Source organism: Gossypium arboreum, chromosome 4 (genome assembly GCF_025698485.1).
Source record: "Gossypium arboreum isolate Shixiya-1 chromosome 4, ASM2569848v2, whole genome shotgun sequence".
NCBI lineage: Eukaryota > Viridiplantae > Streptophyta > Magnoliopsida > Malvales > Malvaceae > Gossypium > Gossypium arboreum.
Genome location: NC_069073.1, coordinates 9924722 through 9937376, shown reverse-complemented (window position 1 = coordinate 9937376; position 12655 = coordinate 9924722). Strand labels below are relative to the sequence as shown.

At 31.4% G+C, this 12655-nt stretch overlaps 2 protein-coding genes across 2 annotated transcripts; one reads left to right on the top strand and one right to left on the bottom strand.

Moving 5' to 3' along the window:
• Positions 1 to 655: 655 nt before the first annotated feature.
• Positions 656 to 3123, top strand: LOC108457989 (uncharacterized). The gene is made up of 5 exons (XM_017757214.2): positions 656 to 955; positions 1111 to 1160; positions 1963 to 2086; positions 2166 to 2273; positions 2371 to 3123. The coding sequence occupies exons 1-5, from the start codon at positions 778 to 780 to the stop codon at positions 2988 to 2990; spliced, it is 1080 nt and encodes a 359-aa protein (XP_017612703.1). The 5' UTR covers positions 656 to 777; the 3' UTR covers positions 2991 to 3123.
• A 300-nt stretch (positions 3124 to 3423) lies between these two features.
• Positions 3424 to 7986, bottom strand: LOC108460746 (serine/threonine-protein kinase PBL34). The gene is made up of 6 exons (XM_017760368.2): positions 6976 to 7986; positions 5553 to 5920; positions 5304 to 5439; positions 4636 to 4772; positions 4429 to 4552; positions 3424 to 4275 (listed from the first exon to the last, which is right to left on the bottom strand). Exons 1-6 carry the CDS (start codon positions 7157 to 7159, stop codon positions 3746 to 3748), a joined length of 1479 nt encoding a protein of 492 aa, XP_017615857.1. The 5' UTR covers positions 7160 to 7986; the 3' UTR covers positions 3424 to 3745.
• Between the last annotated feature and the right edge of the window lie 4669 nt (positions 7987 to 12655).

Below are 12655 nucleotides of genomic sequence, written 5' to 3'. Positions count from 1 at the left end.
TTGGAAAATTCATTTTAGCTATACATGCATAAATATAAGGGTAAACCACATCTAAGGTCATTAAATTATAAAGAAATTTACGTTTTGATTATTTAGTTTTAAAAAGTTATAAAATAGCCATTGAACTATTTAAAAAAATATTTAAGTTATTAAATTATTCAAAAGTTTTTATTTAAGTTATTGGGCTGTTAACTTTGCTTTTTAAAAATTTATCCAGTGACCTCCAAGCGACAATTTAACGATTAATACGGTAAATCATTACCCATCGACAAGTAAAAGAACATATCTTAGATCGAAATTAGTTTGACAATCAGTGTTGGAGATCACATAAGAAACTTGTTTTGATTTTAGTTTGCAGATTCATGACGTTTGAAGTTATTTCATGAAAAAAATTGAACATAAAAAAGAAAGGGAATGAGAGTTTTTGATTAGTGCAAGAGGTGCAAACAAAGAAGGCCATGCAACCGTGATTTTACCAGTATACTGATTTAAATAAAAACTTTTAAATAATTTAATAATATTTTATAAATTTTTAAAATTAAAAAACCAAAACGTATAAGTAAAAGTGGGGCACCTCAAAAACTGAGATCTTTCTGAAAGTCAAAACATTATTCCAGGCAGAAATAAAGAAAGAATTAGACATTTTCATTATTTGGATAATATTTTAAAACCCTTAATTTGCTCATATTGGTGTTAAGCAAAGACTTAAAAGTCACTCTCATTATTCCTATAAATACCTTAAGAACTCATCTGCCTTGTCACATTCAAAATCCAAACATGGCTAAGGTATCTTTGTTGTTGTTTTCCTTGTTCATTATTGTTGCTTCTGCAATTATCAATGGGTCAGCAGCAGTGGAGAAGGTTGGGATATATGAGCTGAAGAAAGGTGATCTGAGTGTTAAATTCACCAACTGGGGTGCAACTATTGTTTCAGTCTTCCTCCCTGACAAATATGGTCTGTTTCTTTCTCTTCAACTTTACCCCTTGGATTTTATTTTTCTCTCCAAAACACTCCCAAACTTGAAAACCTTTGGATTGTTTCTTCATGTCTTCTTTAAGTTTCAGCTTTTTGTTCTTCACTTATATCAAACTTTCCCTCATAATTTTCAGGTAAAATGGGTGATATTGTTCTGGGATATGATTCTGTCAATGACTACAAGGTAAATCTTGTTTCTCTCTTCTTGTTTTTTGTAATATTAAAATGGAAGGAAAAGAAAAAAGGTAGATGAAGCAACATTATTAATGTAAGCAACTTTTCTTTTCAACATACATGTGAAGGTGGATAAAATCATTTCTCACTTTTGTCTCACCTATTGTCATTTTCCATTAATATTGGTATCATATATATATATATATATATATACAAGATTTTCATTGCTGTCTTTATGTGTAGATAAAATTTCTAAAGTGGGCCATGATTGATTGGTATCCCCTCTAAGAATCATAAAAAGATAAAAGGTTACAGCTGGATTTGTCATATAATCTGCTCATTAAATACAAATTTTTCTTTTCAAAGAAGCTGGCTGCATATAACATGAATTATTTAAATGGCAAGCCAGGCTTGTTCTTTTATTTTTCGCTATTTTTTATTTATATTATATTAATTATTTAATTATTAGCACTGTTATATAGACTTGAAAAGTCAAATCTTTTCTTTTGAAAATTATATTGTTTTGTTTTAAATAGGATAAAACTTTGAAAATTCAGTCTACAAAATCCCTTATTTTTTATTGTATTCGTACATCTTTAAGTACAAGAAAAATTATATAAAATTGTGATTATATGTTATTATTATTTTTTCTAATAGAAAAATGACAAATCAGTTTTTCTTTAAATGCATGTAGACATTTGAATATAATTTATTGGATAAAATTCATTTTAACTTAAAATTTTTATTTCATAGTAATGAAACATATCTTAAAGGATTTTCCTAATTTTTCAATTTGCAACTTTTTTTGACAGAATGATACTTCGTATATTGGTTCCATTGTTGGAAGGGTTGCTAACAGAATAGGAGGGGCTCAATTTACTTTGAATGGAGTCCATTATAAATTGATCCCTAATGAAGGCAAAAACATGCTTCATGGTACTCTCGTTCTTCAATGTTCATCCTTTAAATATCTCTTCTAAATTTTATGTTTTAATAACAATATTATTATTATTAGGTGGCCCTATTGGATTTAGTGATGTTGTATGGAAAGTGAACAAGTATAAGAAAGATGGCTATTCTCCATCCATTGTTTTTGCCTATGATAGTTATGATGGTGAAGAAGGTGACTGCACATTTTCTCTTTTACCAAATTCCAACCTTTTAATTTATCAGTGGTTGAAACATTCATCTGATGTTGAAGTTGTTTACATAATGGACAGGATTTCCTGGTGCACTCAGAGTAACAGTGACCTACACCCTTTACCCAGGCAACAGGCTGACCGTGAGAATGAAGGCCAAAGCTCTAAACAAGGCCACACCAGTCAACCTCGCCCAACACACCTATTGGAACCTTGGCAACCACAACAGTGGCGACATCTTATCCGAACAAGTCCAGATTTTCGCTTCCCACTACACTCCAGTGGACAGCCAACTCATTCCCACCGGCAAATTCGCCGCCGTCAAAGGAACCCCTTACGATTTCCTCAAACCTCACACGGTGGGAAGCCGAATCAACAAACTTGAAAATGGATACGATATCAACTACGTGATCGATGGTGTGGATGGCAAGCTGAAGAAAGCAGCAGTGGTGAAAGATAAGAAATCGGGGAGGGTGATGGAGTTGTTTACGAATCAAGCAGGAGTGCAGTTTTACACGGCTAATTCCTTGAAAGATGTGAAAGGGAAAGATGGATATGTTTATGAACCACATGGAGCTTTGTGTCTGGAGACTCAAGCATTTCCAGACTCGGTCAATCATCCAAATTTCCCATCTACTATTGTTTATCCTGGAAAAGAGTACAAGCATGTTATGGTGTTCAAGTTTTCGATTTCCTCCTAGACAAAAAAAGCCCTTGTCTCCTTTATTGTTCTCGTCGAATCTCCTACAACTTTATTGTAATGGGATAATAAACCTTTTTTTTTTAAAGGTTTAAAAGAAAGATTATGGGTAATAAATTGAAATGTTATGAAAATTTTTAAGATTAAAAATATTTTCTATAAAAGTTTTAGATCGTGAGTTCAAGTATATGAAACAACATTATCTTTCTATTTATAAATTGGAGAAAAATTACGAGAATTTTAAATATTATATAAAAATATAATAATATTGTAAAAAATTGATATTTTCAAATATTGAATTTAAAAAAGTAGATAAACAATTTTGACTTCAAAATTATTTAAAATTTTGCGTTGAATCTTAAACAATTATCATAAATTTAATTTACATTATTATATTATTATATTTTTAATTAAAATTTCCAACCCTCGGGAAATAATTCTAACATATATATTATCCAAAATTAATGAGGTCTAAACTGAACCTAGAATAAAAGGCAAATGGCATACACAACTTAGTAATGGACAGCAAACCATTTTTCTTTTATTCTAAAGACCTGCAATTTCTTTTTTTCTGAATTGTTCTAATTGATCACCACCATATCGGGCAACAATGGCCATAAATTACTCACTGTTAGGAAAAGAACATGTCAGCATGAACTTGCAAACTCATGCCTCGTTCATTTTCCCAATGTTTTACTTAAATCCCCAGATCAAAAACATATAAATGAAATCGAAACAGGCTGGGGATAAGCATACTCAACGCAAAGGTTGGCCAGCATTAGGTTTTGGTGACCGGTAGGGAAGGTTGTTATGATATGGGGAGATCTGCGGACCATTCTGAGTGAGAGGGCTCCTAGTAGGTTGTCCATTCCTTATTGACAATGCTGCCGGAGCTCTAGTTCCAGTTCTAGATTTTGATGTCGATGCCATGCGCTCAATTTGCATGGCTTGGAACTGGGAAGAAGTACAAGCCATGTCCTTGAGATTTGGCAGAGGCTTTAAGGTTTCAACAACTCCACTCATCAAAGGTCTGGCTTTCGGATCACGGCTAAGGCAATGGGCAGCCAATTGAATAGCTCTCTGAGCACCTTTTATCGAGAAGTGCCCTTCAAGGCGGGGATCTATAAGTCGATAAAATCTTCGTCTCTCTGCAAGATAGGGACGAGCCCATTCCACCAGGTTATGCTCCCCATTTGGTCGGTTTTTGTCCATGGATCTTCGGCCAGTCAGCATCTCAAGCAGTACCACCCCGAAGCTATATACATCACTCTTTGATGTAAGATGACCTGGAAAAATATGGTTCTAATTAGGACAAAACTTTTCCATTTCCTTTCTCCCCATTTTTACGAGGAAATCAGAACACTCATACAACCTATACTCTAGTTAATGTTTACAAGTTCTCCGAGTTAACAAATAATATCAATATTTGTCATATTTACCTGTCATAACATACTCAGGTGCCGCATAGCCATAGGTTCCCATTACACGAGTAGATACATGAGTCTTATCTCCCTCCGGACCATCTTTTGCAAGTCCAAAGTCAGAAAGTTTGGCATTGTAATCCTGAAGAAAATTCCAAAATATTTCAGAAGATAGACGATACAAGTTAAAGTAAGCAAAGTATTTTTACCACATTAGTCACACACCGCATCTAACAGTATATTCGATGTTTTGAAGTCTCGATATATTACAGGCCGTTCAGCCTCCTCATGAAGAAAAGCGAGACCCTTTGCAGCACCAAGTGCAATTTTCATTCGGGTGGACCAAGGAAGAGGCATGGACCCTGATAAAATGAATGCCATTAAACTAAATCTAAACAAACAATCATTATTTTACTAGACAGTTCGTATTGTGAACCAAAACAGTATGAAAGGTTACAATAATATGCTTTTATATTATCTCCATGTTGTCGGTGACAAACTCTTATTCCTTCCTAGTGTTCATAAATGAGATCAAACTTCTTGAACACAGAACGGTGTGTGGTTACTTTGAGGGGCGACAAACCAAAGATACAATGAAAAAAAAATTCAGTTCCAGTCCTTATTACAACTTTATATGTAGCTAGGTATCTTAATCCAGTTTATGAAGTATAATAACAATCAATTACCTAGTTAAATGCGCATCCAATACTGAAAGCAAATTCCAGTACAAAAATATAGAAATATCTTTTCAGTGCTCTATTGTTTCCTAAGGAAGCTTATAGTTAGACTATACAGTTAGCTATCAGCTTAATTTGGTAAAAGCTCTACCGATTACAGAAAGACAAGCAAGGCAAGTTAATAAATCTCTATGAATAAGGAGTTTAATTACATACTTCTGAAGAGATGATTCTCCAGGCTTCCTCGGGGCATAAACTCGTAGACAAGTAGTCTTTGATCATCCTCAATGCAATAACCGATCAATTTGACCAAATTAGGATGAAGGAGGTCACCGAGATAATTAACTTCAGCCTGCCACATGCAAAAGAGACAAAAGCATGATTCAGCCCTATGCCTTAATAAGAGATTCCAATGCGCTTTCAAGCATTAATAAATACTATAGATACAGAAACAGAGTATCTTACAAGCCATTCTCTATGGCCCTGAAGTCCGTCATGGTTAAGGGTTTTGACTGCCACAGGCAACCCTGTGCCTGGTTTCACAGGAGCATTTCCGTTCTCACTGATCCAACCTTTGAATACACAACCAAACCCACCTTCACCGAGAAGACTCTCTGGTCTAAAACTCCTTGTTGCTAACCTAAGATCGTTAAAGGAGAATTTTCTAAGCTGCGAAGCAATTTTAAGCTCCTCACTTATATTTGGAGTCGACGGAGTACTTCCAGCATTGGTAGTAGTTGAAGATGTCACAACTGGAACAACTGGCTGACCTCTGCTGGTGTCATTTGACTTATTTGCGGTGTCATTTGACTCGTTCGTTGATTTACTTTCAGCTGAGTTCCACAAAAACAGTGAGAAAAAAGATTAGAAATCTATATACACCTCCAAAACAAGGGGATGAACTCCAGAGAATGACCACGTGAACAAATTCCTGAGGTCATTGCCAATCACACCGACATTTTCTTATGCATTAAATGACAAATAATGAACTACAAGGCGACAATCTCAGTGATCATAAAGTAGACACGAATTACACCGTTGGTGGAATTACCATCCATCAAATATGCACGAATGGAAAATAATCACTGCAATAGTAATACATCAAGAGAATCAAATCAATATCATAATGGGCATAATCAGCTAGCTCACTAAAGCATAGAACTAAATCGATCAACAATATACAATTCATTGAACATCCACGTGGAAGAAAATGCATACAGTAAACATATCAAAGACATAATCAGAAGGCCAAACGACAGACAAATGACATTATGCATTAGACGACAAACGAGAAACTACAAGGTGATAACCCTAGAGAATATTAAAGTAGAACTTATAGGGCACAACAGGAAAGTGATCATCGTGTTGTACAGCAACAAAAACCAATATATATGAACACCTAAACAGACATAACATCATTGCTAAAGCATAAAACCAAATCAATAAACAGTATATTTTCATCGAACATATCAACAGTAACAAATGCATACAGTTAAGCATATCAACATAGACTTAGAAAGCCAATACGATGGAAGAAAATAAGCAATCGGATAAGACTAAGCAAAGCCAATTACCATTAAGCAGAGATTATATAATCAATCAATAGATTTCAGTTCAGCATTGGAATACCCCATTTTCAAATAATCAATCAATATCTAACAAGGAATATAATCAATGAACATGAACAAAGAAACTACAAAAAACAGTGAAAGAAAACCAAGAAGAAATTTTAATTTATACACCATATTGAGTGCTAATTATATAATCAATCAATAGATTTCAATTCATCATTAGAATGCCCCCTTTTTCAAATAATATTCAATCAACATGAACAAAGAAACTACAAAAGCAGTGAAAGAGAACCAATAAACAAATTAAATTTATATACCATATGGAGTGCTGGTTCCACTAGTGGAACCCTCCATTTTGGTTCTTGGAGACAAGCAGTTTCCCATAAACCTAAACTTAAACCAACATCCAGGCTCACCATCTTCACTATCTTTCTTCTTTTTCCCTTTGGATTTTTCAACATTCCAAGGCCCCACCTGGATATCACCTGGAACTAATCCCATTTTGCAAGTAATCTTCACACTAAATTCCCTTGTCTAAATAACACTTCATGTCACCATAAAACACCCAAAAAGATCAGTTTTTTAAAACAAAATTAATAATCAAAATTTACCAAGCAAGAGAAAGGATGGAATTCCCATGAAAACAGATACCCTTTTGTTTTAAACTGAAAAAAAACAACTTGATTCTAAGAAAACTAAACAACACAAAATGACATAAACCCAGATTAGAAAATAGGTCTAAAATTAAACGGCATTCAAAGAAAAGAACATGCAACGCAAGAAATCAACTCAAAACAGTAATACATAGCTAATATTAAGAAGAATGAGAAAATCCAAAACAAAAATAAAAACCCAAGAGAAGAAAACCCACCAAAAAACCAAAAAAAAAAAAAACCAACCCCAGACTCTTCAGTTTAGCCTTGACACCCAACACAAAACATTCAACTCAAATTTACTTGAAAGAGTAACAAACAACTCCAAAAAACACACTTAGACACAAAACAAAGAGTTCAAATTCTCCATTTTTTTTCAAAGAAGGGAAAGGAATGCAGCAGCATTTGAGAAATGAAAAAAACTTTGAAAGCTAAAAATGAAAGAGAAGAACACAAACACACACACACAAAAAAAAAAGGTGGGGAAAAGAGAAAAGAGCGGTATTTTCGCGTGAAAAGGAGTGAGAGTTTGTGTGTGTTTTTGTAATTTTTGAGAAAACTAAGTTTAAATTAACAAAAGAAAAAAAGAAAAAAAAAAAGGAACAGTTTGGTTGGATTTGAGTTATCCTGTTCCAAGGCCTACAGGCTACTAACGTTTGCTTTTTTGTTTTGTTTTGTCTTGTTGTTGTAAATACTGAATGAGAAAAATAAATATATTATTTATGACCTTTTTTGTTTGTATATATAAAGCCCAAATTAATTAAGCATACCCCAGAGAATAAAAACTCATATTAGACTGTAATTATGACTTGATTCTTTTTTTAAATTTTTTTTTATATATTTTCTTTTAACAGTAATAAAACGTTACAATTACTTTGTTGTTTGTGGATTTAGACCAAGCTACAACCACTATTTCTGTCTTTAATCAATTAAAATTAGACTCCATTTTTAATATTTTGTGTTGTTATATAAAAATCAATTAAAGAAATTATTAAAAACCAAATTTTAAAATAGATGTTGTCTGGTTTGAGTCATTTTAATTACGTTGGTTGTTTAGGTTTTTTTTTGTTACTATAATTCATTAAAATTTTAAATCTAAAATAGGACATCTTTTTATAAAAATTCAAAATAGGACATTTAACTTTCCAAGTATTAATCTTTTATCATTTCAATTAAAACCGCATTATTATTTTATGAATTTTTTATATAAAATTTATTTTTCACTTACATTATGGGAGTGTGCAAAAGATATGTTTTAATATGTACTAGATTATGTAACACCTGTATCGTGGGGAAGAAAATCTCTCAACTTAACCACTCTGTTGTAATTTCAATTATTTAATTTTAAAATAAATCATAAAATTATTTAAAAACATAAATATTGTTATACTAAGATTTATTTTAACTTTTTTAAAATTAATTTGATATTTGACCAATTTATCTGTGCAGTTTTTAAGTAATTAGATTTATGTATTTTTACGGTCTTGGTGAAAAAATTTATGTAATAAACATATGTATTAAAATTTATTTAAAATCAAATAATGTTTTCAGGGTGAAACCAAAAAAGTTTTAAGGGGCGAATTAAAATTTTAATTTTTAATAGCCCATATTTTTATAACTTTTAAAGGACTAAATTAAATTTTTATAATTTTAGGGGACAAAGTATAATTTTACCTTTACTAATATAAAATTTTAAAAATTTTAAATGGTCTAAATAATAATCTTCCATTTTAGGGGGGTCGGCCCACGGCTCCCCCTAGATTCGCCTCTAGATGTTTTAGTTGAAAAGGTGAAGATTTGATATGCATAAAATCTTATCATTGATAAATTTTTATTGATGTGTAAAATTATAAAAATACTCTAATAATAATATAATTTACATTGTAAAAGAATCATTTTTATAGTTTTTAATTAAATTGAAACTTAATTATAGATAATACTAATTTAATTGAGAATATAAATATAGATTCATAAATATATATGTGGTAATATAAACAAGGTTAAAATTGTAAATTAAATAATTTTTAAAATTTAATATTTATGATTAATTCAGTACAATATAAAATTTTTAACTTAGCAAACTACATTTCCATATTGAGAATATGATGGGGAAAATTACAATTACAATTACAATAATCTGATGGGAGATTTTGGAATTTTCCACAATTAGACTCAAAGCAGGCATATATAATATCTAATTAACGAATTTATTAAATTAATTCCAAAGTTGGTAAATGTATTCTTAACTTTGAAAGAAACCCACAAACTAACTTATCCCACATCCAAATTTTTAAAAAGAAATCTTAGATTAACACATTTAATAATTCTTTTATTATTTACATTTAATAATTCTTTGTTATACACTTGAAAAGAAATATGAGGGAAAATTTGTAATAGTTTTATTACTTATTAACTATATTTAATATTTATTTAATGTTAAAGTTAATTTTTAAATATACAAACAACTAGTATATGTTATTAATTACATTTTGTATCGTCCTTATCCATGTAGGTTTTGTGGAATGGCGTGCTGAGGGAGATGTTTAACTCGACTAGGGACATCTAACAATGAGATCCTTTTTTTTGTACTGTTTATTTGTTATGGGATTGGAATGGTTGAGTTATTTGATTGAACACTTAGTGACAATAAGGAGTGGGAGCCAAATAGGCTTTCAAGGAGGGTTTCGGTTTTATCTCATCTTTTTTTTGTCGATGATTTAATGCTTTTTAGCAAGGGGAATCTTCATCCTGCAAACTATGTAGGCAACATATTAAATAAGTTCTACTATTATATGTAACACCCCTAACCCGTATCTGTCACCGGAACAGGGTTATAGAACATTATCTGAGGTTTTCGGATCAATCAGACAGAAATTTCAAACGTTTCATTACATATTAATATTCATAATAAGACCAATCAAAATCATATATATTTTCCCTTATACGAGCCCTCAAGGCTCGAAATATGCATTAGAAACAAGTCGGGAGTAAATCGGAAACTTAGAGAATTTTTCTGAAAAAGTAGAAAAGTTTTCAAAACTATAAGGGTCACACGGTCATGTCTCAGCCTGTGTCTGTGCTCGTATAACTCTCTAACTTGGGTCACACGGCCAAGTCACACGCCCGTGTGCTAGGCCATGTGAGCATACTGACTTGCATTTTTAAGAAGATACAGAGGACGGACAGCCGTGTGTCATACACAGCTAAGACACACACCCGTGTCTTTGTCCGTGTGGATGAAAATAGACCATTTTCCAAGCCACATTTCTCATCCAATTTGACACCAATCTAGACTCAACATATTGCACATCAACAAGCCATAACAAGGCATTCAAAACAAGCTAAAATCAAGTCTTAAATATGTATTATCACCATATACAACCAATATGCCCTTAGGCACCTCAAATGAAAACTTAAAAAAATGTCAACCAAATATCCAAACTTACCTAATTAATTTACCTAAGAAAGTTACCACAGTTCACTACCATTCAAATAAGTACATACATATATCACTCATACTAACATCTCAGTATACCTTATTCTTATACCAATATATACGTTGGTTATATAAACAAAATATTATTCGTAATATTTACATAAGCCAAACTTTGACCAAGACCGTACAAAAGCCTATACATGCCATATAAACCATATTGAACGTTTCAAAAACTATCGAGATAAGTTGGATGTGTGACTTGAATGTTGATCTGATCATCAAACTTTCCGAAAATATATAATGACATTAAACAACCCAAATAAGCTTATTCAAGCTTAGTAATTTCGACGAGTTAAAAGAAAATCTTACCAAACTAATTATAATAATCAAATAATAAAAATTATCCATGAAAATTCTCTGTCATTCACAATTTCAATCGATAAATACGTCCTTATTTAAAATCAGTACAAAAATAAATAATATGTCTTTCAAATTCATTAAATAAATCACTTACTGAGATTTTTCCATTCGAAAAATAACTTACGGATAAGAGTACATCGTCAACGGAAGCTCATAAGAGCTGTTCCTCTCGAATACGCCAATAAAAGCTCAAAAGTTGGGCAGAAGCTCATAAAAGCTTAATAGAAGCTCGTAAGAGCTAATCCACCCAACTATACCAAAAATAAAGTAAAACATGAGAATTCGCAACAAATTCTGAACCCCGGTTTACTTGGGAATAATGTTGATATCTTCCCCCAATACCATCATACACCAAATCATGAATGCACTCAAATCCTGCATTCAATTCAAACCGAATATCCAACTCAATATTATAATTCAAACAAAAATTCACTTCCAACAATATACAAATGTTAAATTTTAACCATACGAACTTACCTGGACTAAATTGTAGTAATTACAGAAGTTTAAAAACTATTCCGCTATTTTTCCTTTTTCACGAGTATCTATGGGATATTGATCTAGAATATAAAATTACTCATTTATTAGCATATATTTCATTTCCAATTCATTTTACAATTAGTACCCTTTTATTTTTCAAATTTAGGCAATTACCCCAAACTTTTACATTTTTTGTAATTTAATCCCTTAATTAGTTAATCTATCAAATTAACTAATTTTCTCAATCAATAATCTATCCAAATATTCTAGGCCCTCATACAGCCCCTAATAAACCTAAAATTCATTATCAAACCCTAATATTTTGACATTTTTACAATTTAATCCTAAAATTAATATTTTAGAAAATCATCACACAACACAATCAAAGCTCAAAATCCATGTTATTCATAAAAAAAAGGCTAATATTTATCAATGGAAACTTCCAAATTTTTAATAAAATAAAAAACGAAGGTACGGTTTAGCTGGACCTAATTACAACGATTTCAAAAACATAAAAATTACAAGAAACATGTAAGAATTGAATTCACATGAAACAAAAATGAATAAACCGACTTATAGCTCCCTCTTGTGATGGTTTTGGCCAAAAATTTCAATTTGTTTGTTTTAATTTCATCAAAATTACAATTTTACCATTCAATTGTTTTATTTTATTATTTTACCTTAACATGCTATCCCACCACTTTGACTTAGGTATATTTATTACTTAAGTCCTTCCTTATTTACTAATCAAGTCATTTAATCACTTAATTATTTTAATTAGCATGTTTTGCCCAATTTTCAATTTAGTCCTTTTTAATTAATTGACAATCAAAACGTTAAAATTTTTCAACAAAACTTTAATACCACCTTAATGACACTCTGTAAACATTTATAACAATATTTACAGCTTGGTTTATAGAAACGAGGTCCCGATACCTCACTTTCTAAAACCACTTAACCTTTGGGTCTTACCACTCTAACCTAATAAATCATTATAAAACATAAATT

What these genes read in the sequence shown, in the direction of transcription:
- LOC108460746 (XM_017760368.2), bottom strand. Translation starts at nt 7,159, where the DNA reads ATGGGATTAGTTCCAGGTGATATCCAGGTGGGGCCTTGGAATGTTGAA. An exon ending in TGGAACCAGCACTCCATATG is followed by an intron (nt 5,921 to 6,975) that starts GTATATAAATTT and finishes TGTGGAACTCAG; the next exon opens with CTGAAAGTAAATCAACGAAC. An exon ending in CGAATATACTGTTAGATGCG is followed by an intron (nt 4,553 to 4,635) that starts GTGTGTGACTAA and finishes AATTTTCTTCAG; the next exon opens with GATTACAATGCCAAACTTTC.
- LOC108457989 (XM_017757214.2), top strand. Translation starts at nt 778, where the DNA reads ATGGCTAAGGTATCTTTGTTGTTGTTTTCCTTGTTCATTATTGTTGCT. An exon ending in ATTCTGTCAATGACTACAAG is followed by an intron (nt 1,161 to 1,962) that starts GTAAATCTTGTT and finishes TTTTTTTGACAG; the next exon opens with AATGATACTTCGTATATTGG. An exon ending in TAGTTATGATGGTGAAGAAG is followed by an intron (nt 2,274 to 2,370) that starts GTGACTGCACAT and finishes CATAATGGACAG; the next exon opens with GATTTCCTGGTGCACTCAGA.